Source organism: Mustela nivalis, assembly GCF_964662115.1.
Source record: "Mustela nivalis genome assembly, chromosome: 15".
Lineage (NCBI taxonomy): Eukaryota > Metazoa > Chordata > Mammalia > Carnivora > Mustelidae > Mustela > Mustela nivalis.
Window position 1 is genome coordinate 17,236,880 of NC_139034.1, and position 21,276 is coordinate 17,258,155.

At 42.0% G+C, this 21,276-nt stretch overlaps 1 protein-coding gene and 1 long non-coding RNA gene across 12 annotated transcripts in view; one reads left to right on the top strand and one right to left on the bottom strand.

The window, feature by feature from the left end:
- FRY (FRY microtubule binding protein) overlaps positions 1-21,276 on the top strand; it is a 446,915-nt gene that overhangs the window by 180,436 nt on the left and 245,203 nt on the right. For 2 of the 11 annotated variants that reach the window (XM_082700310.1, XM_082700312.1), the window contains exon 1: positions 9,146-9,266. The exons of 8 other annotated variants lie outside the window; for them this stretch is intronic. In XM_082700310.1, the coding sequence (XP_082556436.1) occupies positions 9,197-9,266 (70 nt within the window). In that variant the 5' untranslated portion in view covers positions 9,146-9,196. Of the gene's footprint in view, positions 1-9,139; positions 9,267-21,276 lie in introns of those variants that run through there. One more of the 11 variants, XM_082700307.1, reaches the window with a different exon arrangement.
- Positions 1,914-9,255, bottom strand: LOC309848571. Its single transcript, XR_014303129.1, has 2 exons — positions 9,111-9,255; positions 1,914-2,163 (listed from the first exon to the last, which is right to left on the bottom strand). It is a non-coding gene; the product is annotated as an uncharacterized lncRNA (long non-coding RNA).

Consider the following 21,276-nt stretch of genomic DNA (forward strand, 5'->3'; position numbering starts at 1 on the left):
TAGGTATAAAGCCAAAGTCGAGAGTAGAGCTATATTCATTCCAGATTCATTCATTCATTCCAGATTCATTCCAGCCTTCTTGCTGGTACATTTCTCAACTCTCAGAAATGTCTCAAAATGTTATCCAACAGCTCAAAAGTAGGTCCATCCACATCCATGTCCCCTTTCCTTTCTTTTCTGCTGCCTGTTGTTTTCATGAACATAAAATTTGAACTATATTTATGGAAAGAATATATACAGTTGAGAATTAGAGAATTTATAGACAGATTTAAAAAAATTATAAAGGATAAGAAAAAAATTCCCTTGAAGAGCAAAGAAGATGGAAAATAAATCTTGAGGTAGGGCGGAGTAGTAGGCAGACTGCGGTTGCCACCCATCCTGTATTTATCCAGAGACCGAAGTGGCATTTGGATAAGGCGCAAGCAAACCACCAGCACATTCCTGGAGTTTACAAATGGCCACTTAAATAGCAGGACAACCCTGGTATGTCCCTAGTCCAGAAGCTGAAGTCTACAATAGCTGGAAAGCGATGATGTGTTTCTGGAAGAGGGAAGAGCTGACCGGGGACCTCTTGCCCTTTTGTGTGATCCTTAGACTTCAGGAGCCCTGAGCATCCTAACACGGACACGCTGGGGATACAAAGTCCTTTCATCTCCAGAATCCCCTTTGAGATCCTGAAACAACCTTCTGTGGCTAGCAGATGGTACAGTATCACCTGTACCCTATAAACGAGAAGGGAGTACCTTGACCACAAGAGTGGATCGCTGAGGCCAGTACCTGGTGGAGTGAGGGCTGACTGGAGCTTGTGTCTCCCCACAACTGCCATTGTGGGCATCGGAATCCTGACCCTCCACCTCTATCTCCCTGGGCCGCTCAAAGTGACCTCACCCACCCTGACCGTCTGCAAAGATCATTATCCTTTCTCTGGCTCCCTCGCTGAGCCGGGCAGTTGGAACCGCTCTCCCTACCGGCCCATTAAACTGTTCCCTCCCATCATCCTTCAGACAGTTTCTAGCAGCCCCACCCTCCTACACAAAGCTCTGCCTGTCTGGTCAAAATAGGGTGGTGATTTCCCCACCCTTTCTAAAAACATGCCTGGCAAGACTTTGTCTATCCTGCAGAATTTTCTTGGGCCTTCGGAGTGACATTTTCTACCACGTGGAACGGTGCCTGTGGGTGGAGAAGGCGATCATGTGTTCACCGTTGCTGGGCTCCTCTAAAGGCAGGATCAGAGGGTCTTTCCCATCCATCTCTGGGCAGATGGTCACTGTGAAGGTTGAATCCATGATGCTCAGGGAGGGACCCACTTCTGTTTAAAACATGTTTTACCTGAAGGGCTGGGTTTTTTTGTTTTATTTTTTTTTAAGGTTTTATTTATTTATTTGACAGACAGAGATCACAAGCAGGCAGAGAGGCAGGCAGAGAGAGAGGAGGAAGCAGGCTCCCCGCTGAGCAGAGAGCCTGATGCAGGGCTCGATCCCAGAACCCTGAGATCATGACCTGAGCTGAAGGCAGAGGCTTAACCCACTGAGCCACCCAGGCGCCCCCTGAAGGGCTGTTCTATGTATCTAATTCCTTAGCTCAGCACTTCATCTTCGGGACTGTGAGCTGGTTTTCAGCTACAGGATATCCCTGGTTTCCAGGACTTGGCCAACGGTAGACTGTCACTTTTCCTCTAAACCAAAGAAAGCACTTTGATACTGCCTCACTGCCTTCACAGAAGACAACTTGATCCGTTTCACTTTGACTTACCTCTTTCTCCTTCCCAGTTATTTTTTGCTCCCGTGTCTGCTGCTCTTCTTCGACAGGCAGCGTGTGCTTTTTATGGGGGTACTTTTGATATTAGCTTTATCAGAACAGAATTGAGAAGGTGAATCTATTGCCAAAAGATTGAAGTAACAAATGCCAAAGACTGACATCAAATCATTTATTGTGCACTGTTCTTTCCCCGTGTGGGGGCCCCTCCCAATAATATGAGAAATCAAAGGTGGGCCTGTCCCAGGAGATGAGCCCATCTAGTGATAAGAAGCAGCTTTCCTCATTTAGTAGGAAGTAACTTGCCCAAGGTCATCATATTCAGGTTAGAGTAAGGAACAGGATAAAGTTTCCTGACTCCCAGTCCATCAGACTTTGTTGGTAGATAACTGCAAACATGTGATCACACTTAAAAGAAAGAGAAAAGTGTATAATGTTTAAGTAGCAAGGATATAAAAAAAAACTAATCAAAATTTCCAACTTTTCCCAATTTCATTGACTTTAAAATTCTAGATTTTAATAACTATATACATTAAATGGTACTTGTGAGGAAAAGTTGATCTGCCTCTTAGGACTTAAAATCTAATATTTACTTTTGTGTATGAAATTGGGAACATTAGTGGGAATATTAGTTCTAGCCCTAAAATTGGGTACTTAATTTTTAATCACTTAATAATGGAAATGCCTTGCTATAGCCAAAATACTTAAATGCAACTATGGGAATGCACCTTTTTTGTTTGTTTGTTTAATTATCATTTTTATAAGGAAAAACTATTTTCTTAGTTCTCCTTTCAATGGCATCTAATGTTTGGGAAGAATGGTGATTAATGTAACTGTTTTTTATCCTAAGTATTATCAGTCTGTGCATTTTTGGTAAATAATGATGTGCACAAGCAAGTGCCATGTTTTTCTTCAGAAAGGACAATATTTTATAATCATGTATTAATTGTTGGCTCCTGTTGTAGCTCATGATATTGGACCTGTTTGTATCTCAGTGTAATTAATTTCTCTGGTTGCTGGTGGTATTTGAAAATAGGGTAGTAAGGTTATCAACATTGTTGTATGCTTTCATAATAAAAGGCAGAGGAAGAAATCCATATTTTCTCTTCACATACAGTCTCTAAATAGAGTATTAACTCCTACTGTGCCTTGCAGAAATTGAGGTCAAATCTTTATACTTGTACATACAAAATATGTATGAACTGTATCTCCTGGTTTAGCTTCAGCTTAATATCCAAATATGTAGGCACTACCTTGAGAGGTCAATGAGAAGAGTAAATTAGGGAGATATTGAGTCTATACTAAGCTCTACTTGGCTTTACCCTGGGGACCAAAAGTTGGATATACTAAAATATTAAATAATACATTTTTGTATGTGCAGAAGTTCAGGCTTTCTTTACTTTGCAAAATGTTGGCCTTACCCTGGCAGCCAATGGGAGCTAGGGGTGGATTGGGAGGTTTGGGGATGATAGAGGGGGCTGGAGATGGGAGCCCACTGTGATAAGCCAAATCTTTCTCTCTCTCTCACCCTTTCCCTAACCTGACTTTGGAGTTAAGGGGGCATTTTGTGCTGCATATTCTGGGTTTGTTGCTAGCTCTAGATCTGCTGCTGAACAGTTGTCGTCTGACTATGTGCTCATGTAATCCTCATAACAGACCCATGAGATAAGCACTATTTAACAGATGAAGAAACTGAGGCTGTGGGGTGTTCAGCAACCAAACAACAGAGCTCCTGGGTGGGAGAGCAGGGCCTTAGCTCTGGCGAGCTACAGCGTGCCCCTTCTTATTAATATCTGGGGAATATTTGCTCTGGAAGTCATCATTCAAGAGCAAATATAGGGAACGTTGGTGGGAAGTGTTGGAAGAGAGGCCCAGTGTTCATTTCACCCATTATGAAGATGCTGGGGGTAGAGACCGGAGTTAACACACACCTGAGTCCCAATCCATTCTAATGATGTGTTGGCGCCACTTTTGAGACACATCTTGCAAGTGCCCAGGAGATGTGGCCCTTTGCTTGTGTGTGTCCACATAGGTCCTCTGAAATATAGCCTTGCAGTGTCTCAACCTCAAGTGCTCGATTAATGTTAATTCCCCTACCCTATGTTAAACTTGTAACACACCCTGTTGTCATGGGCTTGTGGAGGGGCTGGCTGTGCAGAGCAGCAAGGGGGGTGACTTCAAACTTGACCCTGCTCCCTGCTGCCATCAGATGCCTTTCACTGCTCAAATCCTTCATGGGCTTCCCATGAGCTAGACTGACATTCGATTCCTTTGTCGGGGATCGCAGTCCCTTATGAAACTCCTTTGCAGAGGAGGCGAGTAGGGGAAAAAAAAATGGGTTCTGCTGCTAATTTTTAATGGAAACCATTTTAAGAGACAATTTTCCTTGTTTACGTCTGAATCTGGGCAAAAACAAGCTGTGCTTTAATGAGGTTCTGGGGCATTCAGAACATTTAAATGTATTTCAGTTCCTTTGGAAAAAAAAAGTATTTGTACTGAATAGTAATGGAGTAAGCGTTTTCAAAATTTGCAGGATCTATTTTTGTGAAGATTTGTGTGTGTGGGTTGGATTTTTTTAAGGGAGTGATTATTGAGTTTTCTGTTTACAAAATGAATATGATGTGGCATCACTTCATATTTTTTTCCTCTACTGTGTTTTTAGCACGAGATAGATCAGCCCCAAATTATGTACCTAAAACATATCAAAAAAAGTTTTTGATTGATATTGAAGCTTTCTTTATCTCTAAAGGACCTTATCCTGCATAAGGAGAAACAAAGCCTTCTCTATAATTGTCGCCATTGATCTTAGGTGATGCTTAATTTGACTTGGAACTGTTCTTATTAAACAATAGATAATAGTAGGAATAGGATATATTTAATGCTTTTTGTTTAGAATTGTAAACTGAGCAAAAACTGATAAAGCTATTTTTTTCTTACAATGAGTGATTTTCCTTTGTTTCCTTAGGATGCTAGGAAGACATTTCCCTTCTGCCTAATACATTCTATGCATGAACGTACATGTCACTCTGACAATAATTACACATGTGTGCCCACGTGCCACCATCCACAGGGAAAGGGGGCGGATTCCAACCCTAACCCAATCAACTCAATCAGACTCTTTAAAACCATTAGGAGATGGCTCTGGATGTTGGCAAGCATCCAGATTGTTTGCCTAGCTTTGTTGTCACATTTTTTTGAACACACATTTTCATCTCAAAAAAGAATTTTCAGAAATGCTAGGAAAGAAAAATTAAATATGAATTAAAACACAAACTGATTGCACTTCTGTTGTACATTATCCCCCGCCCCCCCCGCAGGCAACCGATAGCGGTAGGCATGCGTGACACGTCTGTTCATTCAGTGACTCTGTGTGTTTTTTGCATCTTAGTGTGTGCTAGGGGCTGTGGCAGATGCACAACTGAGGGACACATGGCTCTTCTGGAGGGAGAAAAGAGAGAGTAGGAATTCAGGCAGGATGGCTACATGCCACAGATTGTAATATACAATCAATCCACGCACCTTTCACCACCTTCATCCCACCCTGCCACTCAGCAGGCTGGGACACAGGTGACCAGTTGGCCTGTGTCTTCTTGAAATGCTCTGTTTTCTTGGTGTTCCTTCCACACCACCCCAGGCTACCACCAGTCCATTGGCTGTATGGATCACAATGAGGCACCCCTTCCTGTGGGTTGAGTATTGGGCAGATGTGTGGCACACACCAGGGTGGACATAGCCCATTTCCACCCCTTTATAGCTTGGAGAGTGGTGTTCAGACAAACGTGCCACCCTTCCCTGTCCCACCTCTACCCCGGGTCCGGCACCCTTAATCAGACCGCAACCTGTACAACGAGTCAAATTGATGGGAAAAATAACAGTATTCTTCTCTAGGTTCCTTCAGGGTGGGCCAAAGTCCCAAGGAACCATTCCTTCTGCAAGCTAGAGCCCAGTGGGAAGACAGTAATCAATTTTGGAGGGCCAGTGGGTCCCTAAGCACTCCTATTATGGAGTGCTAATAATGGTGTTAGCATCTCTTCCTGAACTTTGGATAAGAAGTTTGATAACCATGATTCTTGCCTTGCTTGTGATTTAAGGAAAAAGGAGAGGAGAGGAAAGGAAAATGACTCTGGTTCTAAAATTTGCTAGACTTAAATTTTCCTAGCTCTATGACCTTGACCTTATTCTATGCCTCTTTCGCCTCCATTTACTCATCTATGACATGGGGCTATTCAGAGTACTTCCTAGATGGGGGGGGGGGGGTAGGATTCAATATGGTAAAATAGGTATTTTTAAACACAGTATTAGTGTTGAATAAATGTAGATGGTATTATGTGTCTAATTATGTCTCAGGTCACTTTCTGACTTTTTTTGTTTTTTGTCTTGGATACCACCTCCTGAGACTTTTCAGCTTTCCTGTATTACTGCTACTTTTCTCTGCGCCTCCTAAATCTTTGCCTAACCCCTTGCTTAAAGGTTCATTATATGGTCTCCTAAGATTATGAAGGAAAGGTTCCTCATTCCTCTTAAATGGCATCTGAAGTCTCATAAGAAGCCAGGGACAAATTCAGATTTTATTTTGTATTTTAGGTTCCTCTGTCCAGGTGCCTGTTCTGACTACATTTTGTTTTATAAACGTCCCTGCCCCCACCAGAGAGGAGACAAAAGGATAAATGTTTTATCCCAGCTTGCAGCAGGTGTCATTCTATTTGATTTGTAGGCCTTTCAACAAAACAAAAGGCCTTTTCTGTTCTTTTACAATATATGCTCTCTTTAAAGGTACTCAAATAAGGGGGAGAAAAAGCACACATAAGCAAGATTTCAGGTTCTAACGGACGGAAACTGGGCTCTTAGTTACTGATTCGCTCTTCACAGAGAAAATGAGATGCCATTAAAAACATTCTTTTCTCAACAACATTTAAAATTTTATGATCATTTCCTTTTGAAATATATGTAAGAGTGGCATTCTCAGCCAGTTAATATGTTTATGGTAGGGCTGAAAACCTTGAAAAGCCAGTTAAAGATCTCTTTTATAAGGTGGACCAAGAGAATCTCTGTATGCTTGAGTAACAGTACATAACAGCGTGCTTGCTTATTACAGCTGTTCCAAATGTCTCCAACTTGCTAGCCGTACATTGTTACCAAATACTAGCAGTACAAACTTGGTTAATTTCCAAAGTTGGATTCTGGCCTCCCCAAGGTTTCATCCTAAATATCAATATCACTGAAACTTAGTTGTTGACTCTATGCAAGACACTATGCAGAACACTTTATTCATAATGTCATTTAATCTCTCCAAAAACTGAATGAGGTTGGTACCACTGTTATCCCCATTTCTCAGGCGAGGAAATTGAGGCTTAGTGAGATTAATAGCTTGCCCCAGTTCTGCTAGCTAAGGTCTAGAGCCAGGTAGGCATCTGGGACCTGTCTTGGGAGACTTTCTGCTCATTAACTCAGAAGTACCAGGCAGACTTCCTGTTCATTCATTGCCATGCGGAGGCCTCAGAAAGGTGGGTATGGATATTAGTTTTTGTTTTCAGAGGTGATTGCGTTTTGAGGTAAAACCTTTGGGTCCTGTTTCACTTGGAACCCATTCATTCAAAGTACAGGTGACAAAACAGAATTAGTTTATCAACTCTAGTAAGACTGTAAATGAAAAAGAAGTCCAGAGGCTCCTAGTTGGCCTCTGCCTTCAGCTGAGGGTCCTGGGATTGAGCCCGGTGTCTGGCTCCCTGTTTGGTGGGGAACCTGCTTCTCCCTCTGCTCCCCGCTTATGCTCTCTTGCCTGGTCTCTCTCAAATAAATAAAGTCTTTAAAGGGGGGAAAAAAAAAAAGAAAAAAGAGAAAGTCCATCTGATAAGTGATTTCACAGAAATTAAGCACTGTGAGTAGAGCTGGAAATCTTAGTGGCTCAGGGCTTGCCTTTTGTGTAAGTGTAAGGAGCTTGAAATGCTTGTAATGATGGTGTCTTGGGGGCATTTGAGGACATAGCATGGTTCTCTGTAGTGCTAAATTTTTTAAAACTCTTCATCTTAGAAGTACATTGTACTCTTTCCATTTCTCAGAAGAGCTGTTAGTCTAAAAAGTCCTATTTGTTGATTTGAGAGGAGTTGCCCAACATTTTTTTATGTTCAATAATTATTAATATGGCTTTATTCATTCCTTTGGAAAATATTAATCAGAAATGTACTGGAAAGGGAGAACTATTCCGTGATTTGTGAGATGGTTGGTCAAATCCCACCTACTGAAAGGCAGCCTGTCAAAATCAGAAAGCTCTTATTTAATCCCCTAGTCAAGCTATATGATAACATGAAATACAGCTAACCGAAATCAGGACACCTGATAGTGAGATTTCACCATCTAAAAAGCCATTGTACACCAAGGAATCTAATGCCTTTGCTTCTTATCCTTTTAACACAAATAAATAAGCTTCCGTGGGCTCGGCGATTCTTAGAAGTGATAGGTTTGAGACACAGATCTGCCCATGGAGCCTGACATTCTGTAAACAAGCCGACCAGGCATGCCCTTCAGACGCACACGTTTCGGGGTGCGGTGCCTCTCCAAACGGCAAGCCTTTCTGGAAGGGCGAGGCACAAAGTGCCGCTTCCACTGTGCCCGTGAAAGAAGGGGAAGAAAAAGCCCAGCGTTCTTCCTGCAACAAGGCTGACAGATGGGGCTTTTCTGAAAAAACGTCACTGCAGCCAGATCCAGGGGTGCAGCTAGCTTCGCCCGCTGCAGCGCGATGCGGTTGTGTATTATTTCAGGGACAGACACAAGGGGAAGTAGCAGCCAGTGCTCACGCGGGCTGCTCCCTGGAAGCATTTCTGAAGAGTGAGGAGCCCCAGAAGCTGGGAGATTCCTCCCCCTCCTCCCGCTGAGTCCGGGGCCGAGGGGCGGCTCAGGTTGAGCCCGTGGGCCGGGGCAGGGACAGGGGGCGGCGCTCCCAGCCCATCCCTCAGCCCTGCGGAGAGCTGTGTGGGCTGAGCGGTCGGCACGGGAGGCCAGCCAAGAAACGCTCCCTCCCCGGGGGGAAAACGGCAGCTCAGGTGGGGACTTCCTCGGAGCGTACCTGGCTGGAGCAGAGCATGCGGGCGGCCGGCAGCGGCCGGCTCTGGTTATGGCAGCCCAGAAATGAAAGCAGCGGCCGCCGCCTTCTGAGGGCTGCAGGCAGATCAGCACCCAGCAAATAAGAAGCAAGTCCTGGACCCAGAGCAGAAGGAGGAGGAGGAGGAGGAGGAGCGGCCGAGCATCTCTCTCCTGCTCGCTCCTCGGTGTCCTTTAAATGAGGGCTCCCTGCCCCTGCCGGAGGTAGACCTGCAGAGCCTCCCTGTCCGCCGCTGACCCCCGCTTACATCACTAACCTGTGACAGGCACATCTCCACGCCCGGTACCTGCTCCTCCAGCGGCTCCCAGTCCAGTCCCGGGAGCCTCTTTGTATACCGCCGACATGGCCAGCCAGCAGGATTCCGGCTTCTTTGAGATCAGTATCAAATATTTACTGAAATCCTGGAGTAATAGTGAGTAATAGAAATAACCTTTTCTGTTTGTTTGTTTGCTGGCTGTTGCGTAAGGTTCGAGAAATCCAATCTCAACTGGAGGCATAAGCTTGGGAGCCCAGGAAGTTTTTTTTTTTTTTTTTTTGGTTGGGTCTGCTGTGAAAATCAAAATGTCAGAGACTGAACTAGCTTTCCTTAAGTGCAAAGGCTGCAGGGGAATCACAGTAGATATTGTTTGGTTAAATCTTCCAGTGAGATGGCCCTTCAGACTCCAGCAGAGCCCAGGATGGGGCATTCTAGGCTGCATTTTCTGCCTTAATGTTTATTTAATCAGGCTTTATCTAAGTATTTGGTGAAGTGTGTTTTAATCGGAGGGGTGTGGAAGGTGTCAGAGTACTTCGTAATTCTCCTATTAGGCTATTGTCTGGAGAAAAAAAAAGTACTTAATAGTCCAAAACCCAAGATTCATCTCTTTTGTATCTAGAGGCATTTACAGGTTTATTTCTCTCTTTCTTGTCCATGTGGATGATGTTCAGAATGCTCCTTAATATTTGGATTTGTAAAAATCCTGATGTGTTGTGGTCCAAACCCACAACATGCTTTACTGAAATACACACAAAGTAAGGTTCTGACCCTGATCATTTATTAGGATCTAAGAATGTTATGGCTTCTGAAGTTCCATTGCTGACCTACTTACAGATTTTAGCAGTAATATATTTCGAAAAGACTATCTCTAAGGCATCGTGGATCTGGAATCCAATTAAAATGAGGCCTTGAGGTGATCAGTGATGCCTTGTGTCTTCTGAATAGTTTAAAAACAAAGTCTTTTCTATTTCTCCAGTAGCCTTTGTGCTTGCTCTGGATAAAAGACCGGCAGGTATTACAGATCCTTTATTGTTTGGAATTTAAAACAATTTTCCCAAGAAAAATTCCGAGGCCGTATTACATGCATGCTAATTAACCTACCTGTGCTCAAAGAGCTGGCAATTAATTAGCTCCTACCCAGATGACCTGTGGCCAAGATGGTCCTTATGTAAACAGAACCTGGGCAGGAGAGCCTCTGCCATAATTGCTTTAAGAAAAGAGCCAAAGTAGATTCAGCCTTAAGGAATTCAGGGATATGAATCTCTAAATGATATCCAAAGAAACCATTTTTTCCCAGGTCATTTTGCACCACTGTGTACACTATAAGGCTTGTCTGAAGCTGTTTTTTGACAAGTGGGAAGCCATTTGGGAGTCCTACTGTCACCCAAATAGAATTCGTTTATTTGTTGTAGTCCTAATTCATTTATCTTGGATCCATTATTTGTGCAATACTTCACACTCCAGGATGAATCTTCCTTTGTCTACCCACCCTTTGATTAATGAAAAGGATTTGACACACAAGATTCTTAATGGAGCGGTTTTCCAATAACTGGAAAGACTTACTGTGAGTTTGACATCAGTATGTGGTTTTGAATCATCATTTTGAGTACACCAAGGCCAGATGATTTTCTCCTATCAATTTTTGTCATTGTCTCATTAGATAGAAAATTATGTGTGACAATACTGAGGCCATTGGGATTTCTTTTAAAATCTTTCTCCCCTTGTCAATTTTCAAATTACTCTAGACAAAGTATATTCTCTCCATCTTTTCTAATGTATCCCTCCCCCACATACACACACACACACACACACACATACACACTCTCTCTCTCTCTTTCTGTCACATCAGGAAATGGTTCAAAATGACTGTTCCTATCTCCTTTGAGAGTATCTGGGACACAATTTTGAATTCTTTTTATTCATTCAACAAATATTTATTCAACACCTACTACTCCAGCCTGGGGGGCTGCCAAGGTGAACGAAACACCATACCTGCCTTCTCTCTTAATTTCTTCATTACAGAAGCATGAACTTGGTGATTCTCTTTCGCGTTCCTTTGGAAGTCAGAATGCTCTTCAGCCCTTTCTTGAAAGAGGAAGAGGAAATGCACTTTTTTGCTTACTCTTCTTTAGGCTTGTTGCAACACTAACCTGCTTATGACCTCGCTTTGCTCTCAGTTTTACATATTTTCAGTAGCAAAGAGAGAAAGGAGTTTGTCAGTAGAAAACAGTAGCCTGAGGGCTTTGACCTACTCAGTGTAACCGGGCCGTGAGGCTGCATCACGGGGCTCATCGTGAGCCAACAGCAGGTTCGAGAGGCCAGGATGCCCGCCCACATACCTGAGTGGAGAACCAGGCTCCTAATTACATAGTGATGCTTAGTTATAAAAGTACAACAATTAAAAAACAATAAAATAAAGTGTAACTATGGCTGACTGCTTTGCAAGGTGGTAATAAGAGGAGAGATGATTCCATGAGCATGTCCGTTAGGCCCACCCCTTTTTTTTTTTTGTTAAGGGCACACTGGGTTGGTGGGGAGGATGTAATTTCATGTGTATCTGCCTCCTCTGAAGAATTAACAAGTCAATTAAATCAGTCATTGCCTGGTGAGATGTGTTGGCTTCTTATTCACTGTTCATTTTGACACCCTTCTTCACTGGCGTGCCCACTCTGTCAGGCTGCCCTTTCATTTTAATGGAGTTGGGAATTAAAATGGCCTTGATGTCTGGAAATAAAATGTCCTTTGTAGACCTCATGGCGGAGGCTTTCCTTATTAGCCCCCTGTATCTTGCCTGCTATTAAGTCCTGTGAAGTATTGACTCCTTCCCCAGTCATATCCAGACTTTTCCACAGCCATTCAGTGATTCTCACAGCTGCTCCCCTTGGTGTTCCCAGCCACGGCCTCCACGGGCTTTTCTCACTTTAACCTGGAATGCTCCAGTGGTCTCCTGAAGGTCCCCCTGCCACGGAGCGGGCTTCTTGAGAGGCTTCTGCCAGCATTTCAAAGACCCCACCACAGCTCCTTCCCCCCACCCCAGTCTATGACTGCCATTCAGGGCCCTCTTTGAGCTCCTCATCCAGCCTCTCTCCCTGACTGTTCTTCCTCTCCAGCCAAATTTCATCTGCTCACCCCTCGTCTGGCCTCACTCCGTGCCTGCACGCACACGGGCTCCCTAATCTGGTGCACCCTCAGATGATGAACACACAAGTGAGAACACACAAGTGAGAACACACAAGTCACCAGATAGGCTTTGTTCAGGTCTCTGTCGCCTGCACCTGCGTGGCCTTTGACAGTTCATTAACTCCTCTCGTTTTCATTTTTCTCATCTGTGAAATGGAAGCAAAGAGCATGGATACTTCACGGGAGTAAATGAGGCATTTTGAGAATTAAAGCACTCAGAACAATATCTAGCACATCGTAAACACTCAATAAATGTTAAAATAACATGAAGGTTTTCCAACACTCCCCTGGCTTCGAAACCCACTTAGAATCAGAGTCAGACTCCTTACATCATTTGTGGATTATTCTTTGAATAGTCAACCCTTGCTACACCCCTAGGTGTAGGGAACTGTGTGAATATGCCAAAAATAGTTGCTTCCTTAGGTTTACTTGCTAGATTTACTTTTCAACATTCCCCCCTTTCTACCTCAGCTACTATAGAATATTCCTTCCTCCCCTGTGTAAATACCTCCCAGCAGCAGGGGAGATGGCTTGGCAAAGTCCTCAGTGGCAGGAAGTCTTCTTAGCCTTCCAGGTTTGCTACAAAGTTGACAGCAGATTGTTCCAAGCTATTTCAGAGGAAAGGAAGGCATGCTTTTTCTTGAAGTATAGAGCAAAGTGTGTGGGCTCTCTCACCCATCTGAAACCTTCCCCTGGTCTTCCTTGTGTTTCTGTCTACTCCCTGGTGTGCAAACAAACGTAGGACCCAGTGAACAAAGGGGCATTCCAAACTTCTTCAAAGTCTTGATCTTTCTAGGGCAGTTTGCATCTTTCTTAAAATATTTGTCAAATCTTGCCACCCCACCGAGGGGAACTTTTGAAAGCTTGTTAACTCTTTGGGGTAACAAGAACTCCGTTGACAAATAAACTGGTCTGGGGAAACAAGCAAGCCCTTTAACTGTTTTGGAAGGGCTGCTATGCATTCTGAAATGTGTAATATTCTAGAAAAACTTACATCAACTTGGGAGAATTGGTTGTGACATTTTTCAGATATATCGTAGTGAGCTAAATGATAGCGATGAAGGACATTATTTCTGTCCAACATAGAAATACTGTTTAGTGCGGGCACCTGGGTGGCTCAGCCCCTTAAGCATCTGCCTTTGGCTCCGGTCGTGATCTCAGGATCCTGGGTTTGAGCCCTAAGTCGTTGTTGGGCTCACTGCTCAGTGGGAAGTCAGCTTCTCTCTCTCCCTCTGTGATCTTTCTTTTGTTCCCTCTCAAAGAAATAAAATCTTGAAAGAGAGGAAGAAAGAAACAAATGCCGGTTAGTGACTAGTGTCGGGTTAAGTTGGGACAGAGAGATCACATGCACATGGGGATGAGGCACACCACTGACTGCTGCAGAGCAGGACATACTGACTCCTGTTTATGTTTTCAGCGTAGCTCAAAGACCCTACAGGAAAGGCTTAAGAGAAACCTCAAGGTGTTAGCTGTAACCTCTTTGTGGAGCTGAGGTGAAAAAGTAGAAAACTAAAGGTGATCAAGTTGCCTGAATCCAGCAGAGCTGTACAGCTGCAGAGCAAATGAGCTTCCCTCAGGGCCCTGAAACTCTAGGAAGCTCCCAGCACCTTCCAGGCACTCAGGGGGGAGTCACTCCCATGTTCCTGTCACTCAGATGTCTGACCGGCTGTGCAGTCCCTCAGGTCGTGGTCGCTTCTGCTCAAGTAGTTTATAGTCCTAATGAGAAACGAAACCCCAAATCAACATCTACTCTGGGTAGAAAGAGCCTGCTTCTGGGTTTGTGATGAAGATAAATAACAAGGGGGAGGGCGGTGGTGTGTTTGTTTGGTGTGTTGTTTTTTTGTCATTGTTAATATGCTTGAACAATTTTAGAATAACAGTGACTGTCACACTGACCGAGGGCCCACTGCCTGTCAGATGTTACACTTAGTAATTTATATGTAGGGCAACCACATCATTATTTGTCCAAACTGGGACACTTTTGAGAGTGAAAGTTAATAATTATACTGGGACTGCCCTGAGCAAAGAGGCCATATGACCATGGTGCTTATTATCTTCCCTCTTTCCAATAACCCTGCAAGGGGACGTTATGATCCACACTTGACAGATGAAAAATAAAATGTGTTGGGAAAATGCTTTGCTGAGAGTCAGGATGCTAGTAAGCACCATAAACCTTTCCCTGAATCCACTTCATAATCACATTTTTAAAAATCACCCATAGGATGACCAAAGGGTCAAGAACATTAGGGATCTTAGTGCATTATAGGTACTTTCATTCTTGTTGGCCAATGCCACTGCCAGTCCTTAGCCCCCTGCCTCCCTCTCCCTTGAGGCTTGGGCGTGTGTGAGTGTGCTCTCTCTCTTTCTCTCTCTCTCACTTTCTCTCTCTATTCAGAGGCTTGTAGTCTTTTTTAGTCCTGTAGTCCCTTTTAGTCCAAGGAAAGATCCCGGACTAAAATCATTACTTAGAGGGACCAGGTGGCTCAGTGGGTTAAAGCCTCTGCCTTCGGCTCAGGTCATGATCCCAGGGTCCTGGGATCGAGCCCCGCATCCCTACTGAGCAGAGAGCCAGCTTTACCCCCTCCCCTCTCTCTGACTGCCTGTCTGCCTACTTGTGAGCTCTGTCTGTCAAATAAATAAAATATTAAAACAAATTAAAAAAATCATTATTCGTTGGAAGCTGATCTGAAACCTCATGGAATATACCTATTTGATGCCTTCTCGGTATCTCAGAGCTCAGAAGCTCAACTTTGGGGGAATTAAGCCTTATCATCCTAAACCAGGAACATGAAGAGGAAGCTACTTTATTCATAATCTTCCTCCCTCTGCCCACTTCGCCCTAAGAACCAGCGCTGGAGAGCACCGTCTCCTTAGCACAGGCCTATTTGAGAGACCTAAGTAACATCTTCACTGTTATTATTACAAATAACGCAGTTTGTTCACTATGGTCATTTGATCGAACATACAACACACGCAAACAAGATTATAGTAAAAATGCTACACTTCTTTTGTTAGGAGTGTTTCATGTCAATATTTTTTCCTGCTTTTTAACAGTATATATAAATACATAATTTAAATGACTCTAGTAAATAAAAAGGTACTAATAAGCTTTAATTCTTTCTGAAGAGTCATTTGCATACTATGCTGAAGTTTCGCTGATGGGTTGTATTTCTGTTTAGGAAATGGTAGCAAACTCCTACTCATCTTTAGCAGTGAGAACAGGGAGACTATCTCCAGGACTAATGGAAATCTATAACTCAGAGATCTCATTTTCCCTGATAGCACCAGTTTTGTCCACCACAAAACATGCTATAAGGACGCAGCACAAAATGATTTGATTTCAGCTTCTCTGCTACTTTTGCATGCTGCTAAGTAAAGGTGCCCATAGAGCTAAAATAGACCAAGAAACAATGGTAGGCAAGGAGGAGAGAGGACCTAGAAAATTTTACAATCTGGGAACAGCCCAGGATATTTGAGAAAGTTCCCAGCACTCAGATGTTTCAACGGCACACTTAGATGATACAACATGAAATATTCTCTTTATTTAAAAGACATCTGTTTCAAAACATCTTAATACCCATGACTCATTAGTTCACTTCTGGGTACAGCTCAAGGAATTGAATGGGTTACATATGTCCTGATCTTCTTCTTAGTAACTTCTACATTTCTAAGCTTCATGTGATATTCAAAATGATTGGACTCAAATGTGAGTTTGGGCTGAGAAATGACATTTTTCTGAGTTGGGGCTGTTCCGCGGCTTCTCAGCCCCACACACAAGCTTTTGTGCAGGTTCTCTGCTGGTATTAAATCTTAAATTTATTTAGTGCCTTGTGGTCTGCTCAGCACCTTTAAAAACATTACCTCATTTGATGAATGGGATGCATTGATTATGAATAAACTAGCTTCTTCCTAAATGTTCCTGGTTTAGGGTGATAAGGCTTAATTCACCCCACGCCCGAATTGAGCTTCTGAGCAATGAGACACCCAGATGGCATCAATTAGGTATATTTTGCGAGCTTTCAGATCAGATTCAAATGGACAAATAATGATTTTAGCCCAGGTCTTTACCTTTGAATAGGACTTATTAAAAAAAAAATGAAGTGTGTCTTGGCATCTGTTACTTCAGATACACAAAGGTAAGCCCATTTAAAAAACATATGTATTATACGTTAATCAAATTAAAAAATAAATGAAAAATATAAAAAAATACATCCATGTCACGATTTTCTGGATGTATCTGTACCCCACCATTTCTTAGTGATTTTTTTTTAAGATTTTATTTATTTATTTGACAGACAGAGATCACAAGTAGACAGAGAGGCAGGCAGAGAGAGAGAGAGAGGGAAGCAGGCTCCCTGCTGAGCAGAGAGCCTGATGCGGGACTCGATCCCAGGACCCTGAGATCATAACCAGAGCTAAAGGCAGCGGCTTAACCCACTGAGCCACCCAGGTACCCCTCTTAGTGATCTTTTTAAAACACTCAAACATGTCTGATTTTCTACACTGTGATGCCTTCTGAGAATCATACATTTGCATACAACCCAGTGAAAAAGACTTAGCAGGCAACCACTTCTTGAAAGGTGAATGGCATTTGTGAAAAACAAAGCACACAGCTTTATCTCATCTTTTTCCTTGCTGACCACTGCCATTTGATAGATTCCTTTCATCATATTCATTGAAATATCTCTCCATTGTAGAACCGTTGGCTACAGGAGTAAGAAAATGTTCTCTTCTTTGAGTTGGAAAGTGTCTGTCAGGCTTGAAGGAGCAATAGAATTAGCTTTTTCTATAAGAATATCTTTACTTACTTTTCGATACTGGATTATACTCAAAAACTTACTATCTTAGCGTCAGCTTTTTCCCAGTTGTTGCATCAGAATACTTTGTGACTCTGCAGTGTTGGAAAAACAAGAGAAACCTTAAAAGGATTTCCTTTTGAGCACCACGCACCAGACCCACTGCTCTGGGTGTCTGAATCAGACCTGGATCCTCCCATCAGGGATCTTAGAGCTTCCTCCTTCCTTGGAAGTTAGAAATAATAATGCAGAAGAATCCCAGGGAAAGGATCCAATGATATTTCAGTGACAGCGTATGCCATAGAAAATTTTATTTGGGAGACTGTGTTCAGTAGATTCTGTTGAATTTAACTTGATGGATTTATACTTTCATGGCGTCGGACAACTGTTGGAAACCTGGTGCTTGCAAGCAAATTCCTCTAAGAACATTCCTCCGAGCAGGATACCTGAAAGAGAAGAGGGGGGGATAAATTATTTACTCTGAGACACTTGGTTGAATGTCAGTAGCGGGGTAGCAAGAATTTCAGATAGGCATTCTTACATTAGAAAACTGTGAAGAAGACTCACCAGGTTTATCAGAATTTTGACCGGGGACTAATTTAAAGCCAGTCATTCTTCATTTGAGTGGTCCTGTCACTCTTCAGAACATTGAGATTAAAGAGTATGATGTGTGTGAGAGAGAATTCTATATTTCTGTAAGGTTCTCGATCCTACCCCTTACCTATATTGTTAAAACACTTTTCTTCTTTCTTACAGAACATACAAGCACAAGCATTTAAATATTAGTCACCCAGAACTCCAGCTGCTAAACAGTGAAAGTTTATATTCTGCCAGCATATCAGACTCTATAATGAGTCTGATTTTGGTTTAATTCCTTTCTACTGTATAGTAACTTGATGAGCTGCAGATGGAAATTTAAGCCAAAGCCATAACATTTCAGTTAATACTTTTTATGCTGCTGTAAGAATTTGTTGTCATGTCAATTTAAGGGAGTTGAAATCTTTTTCAAGAAGGCATTCAAATCTATTTTAAGAGCTTTTATCAACTCTAATTTGATATACAACTCTGACTGCCTCCGCTGTTCTTAATCAATTGCAAAGTGCAAAGTAGTTTAGCTGTGGAAGACAGCATTGAAATTTCCAGAATTCTCAGCTAATGCCACAAGCACAACATTATGGAAATATACAATTAAATTTCCATTAAAATTTCTTGCCTGAGCTTAAGAGACAGTAGGCTGACTTCTTTGAGTTTAGACTTAAACAGGTAAATATGTATTTTGGCAGCCATGAGAAGGATAGGGTATTAGATTAACTAGAGAGAAACTTTAGTAAAATTCCATTCGAATGTTATAGGAAGGATCTGGCAAATCAAGAAAATGGTGTGTCACATAAGAGTCAACTCAAAAACATACTTCAATTGTTTAAACACGAGATTAAGTTTTTCTTCCCTGTTTTTCTGTTATTTTTCTGTGTGTGATCTTGATTGCCTCCTGTCCCCACTTCCTTAGGTGAAAGGAGTAAATGTGACACCTTGTCACTACCTGTTTAATGTGAAGGGTTTTGAATACCTCCACGGAAAAATGAGGTTTGTGTAAACATCATAATATGTGTCAGTTATTTCCCTTATGCCATTAAAGCTGAACTGGAAGACGTTGAGTTGGACGCTATTGAACTTGACTGATAAGTAGAGACTGGATCTCTGGCTTTCTAAGCTTGATCAGTTTCTTGGACTAGTCAGCTTTTAAGTATTCTGAATAATAAATAGGTGTCACACTGCACAGTCTATGGGGTTCTTTCTATTGTATTTTTTTTTTTTAAACAGTAGTGACTGTGTATCCAACTCAGTGAATTTGAACAGGGTTGTATCCTATTTGAAGTGCTGGCATTCTTGATCAAGAGACAAGCATGTCTTTCTGCATGGTGAGATATGGTGCTTGTAGAAATTGTCAGTATTCTGGAAGCTTTATAGCATATGATCATACATTCAAAGGATACTCTCCTAGGTTTTAGTAGATATTGTGTTTCAAGTTAAGACTTGTTGAAATAAAGAAGGTCATAAGGATGCAAGATAATATTTAAAAATGTGTCTGAAACACTGTTTGGTTTGTTACACCATCTACTTATACTTTATGCCTGGGACTAGGTAGAACTCTCTCATGACAGCTTTAAAGAATTATACAACTGAAAACATTGCCTTAAAGGAATAGATTGCCTATGACTTTCGCAAATTATAAGCAGTTCATTTAAAATTTACAAGTTCGAACACTATGGGGAGGACAAATGGTGGTTTTCCTTCAAAAAATATGGAACTCAGCTTCTCAATTTTCAGCTTTTGAAAACCACATTTTAAATGAATCTCCCCTAGGGGCACCTGGGTGGCTCAGTGGGTTAGAGCCTCTGCCTTTGGCTCGGGTCGTGATCCAGGGTCCTGGGATTGAGCCCCACATCAGGCTCTCTGCTCAGCAGGGGGCCTGCTTCCCTTCCTCTCTCTCTGCCTGCCTCTCTGCCTGCTTGTGATCTCTGTCTGTCAAATAAATAAAATCTTTAATAAATAAATAAATAAATAAATAAATCTCCCCTAAAAATGAAACCTTGGTATTGACTGACACCGTGGTCTTAGCTATAGTATACTTGTACTATTTCAGCATCCCAGAAGTAAGGATCTACTTTTCTAATGAGTAGTTTAGCTTCCTTTGGGAGTTTGGAGAGAAGCTAAGCCCTGTGCAGCGCCACACTGGGTGTTTTGTTTTACTTCCCTCAGGGTTTGATGGTGGCCCTGAGTCCTGATCTCATCCTCTCTTCCAGACTGAGAGTGCAGAACAACCCCTTCTCTATTTTATTTGACCTAATACAATTGCAAGAAAATAGGAAAGTAAGAACAAATTGTAGTATTCCTTGCTGATTTTTGTGTTCTATTTCCTAACAAACCCCCAGTCCTTATCATTATTCTTATTCCTATTATTATCATTATGGGAAAGCTTATCCTAGCTTCTGCCGATTGAGATATCAATTTTGAAGGTGTTTGAAAACTTGGCTCATTTTCAACCGAAAAGAAAAAAAAATTAACAATGTTAAATGCTTGAGCTTTAAGAGCAGTCAAAATTATGATTAAGAACTCATTCTCATTCTCTCTAAAAATTCTCTCTCTAAAGTTCTATCACATTTTAAAGATCCAAAAGTCTGTTTTAATGTTAACTTAGCTTCTTTTCTTTCTCTTATTAGCCATTTTGTTAGCTACTTCAGTGCTTATCACCATTTTCCTAGAGGGGCAAAGGAGTTGAAATTCAAATCAGCCAACTGTTCCACTTAAAAAAGAAAAGAAATATAAATTAGAAACGATTGAATAGGATTTTAATCAGTGACTTTCATTCTAAAACCTAAATCCCTCTTCTCAGTAATCACAGTTCAGTAACAGGCCTGTTCTTCATAGGTAGAACAGTATGGTTCTTACCTAGAACTTTCTCTTGCCATCTAGTAATTGAAAATGTGTGTCTTTTTAGGAGGCTTTTCCATAAATACTAGAATAACTTCATGATGGCTGAAAGAATAAAGACTTAATTAATTTGCTTACCTAACATACAGTCTGGGGATCATAGTTTCCAGGTGGATTTAGAGGCTCAAGGACACAGACCATCCAACCTTCAGACTTGTCACTGCGTGATCACAGATGGTAACCTCGGTTCCAAACCTTTTGCTTTACTTAAAAGTCAGGATGGGAGAGAGTTCAGGTTAGGTCTTTCTTCTGATGAGGAAAAAATTTTGCCAAAGACACCAGCAAACTTCCTCTTGCTTTCCTAATTGGAATTGGGTGATATGCCAGTCCTGGCAAAGTTGAATGGAATTACCACATTGGTTTAGACAAACCATGATGCATCAGGCTGGAATGGGTCCACTTTCTGTAGGACAAGAGATTGCTACCTGCTACTTGAACAAAACAGAGATTCTTACCAAGGCAGAAGGGTAGTCAACAATAGAAACTGCCGTAAAATATAATCCATACAATGGTAGATGACTATTAATAACTCCCCACTTTCGTTATGTAGCCTTGCATTAAGCACAGTAATAACAGCTGATATTTATAAGCCCTTGCGAAGTGTAAAGTGCTGTATTACCTGCTTTACATACATCATTTCCTCTAATCCTCACCATGACCCTATTTTACACATACCACTTGTAAGTGACAGAGCCAGA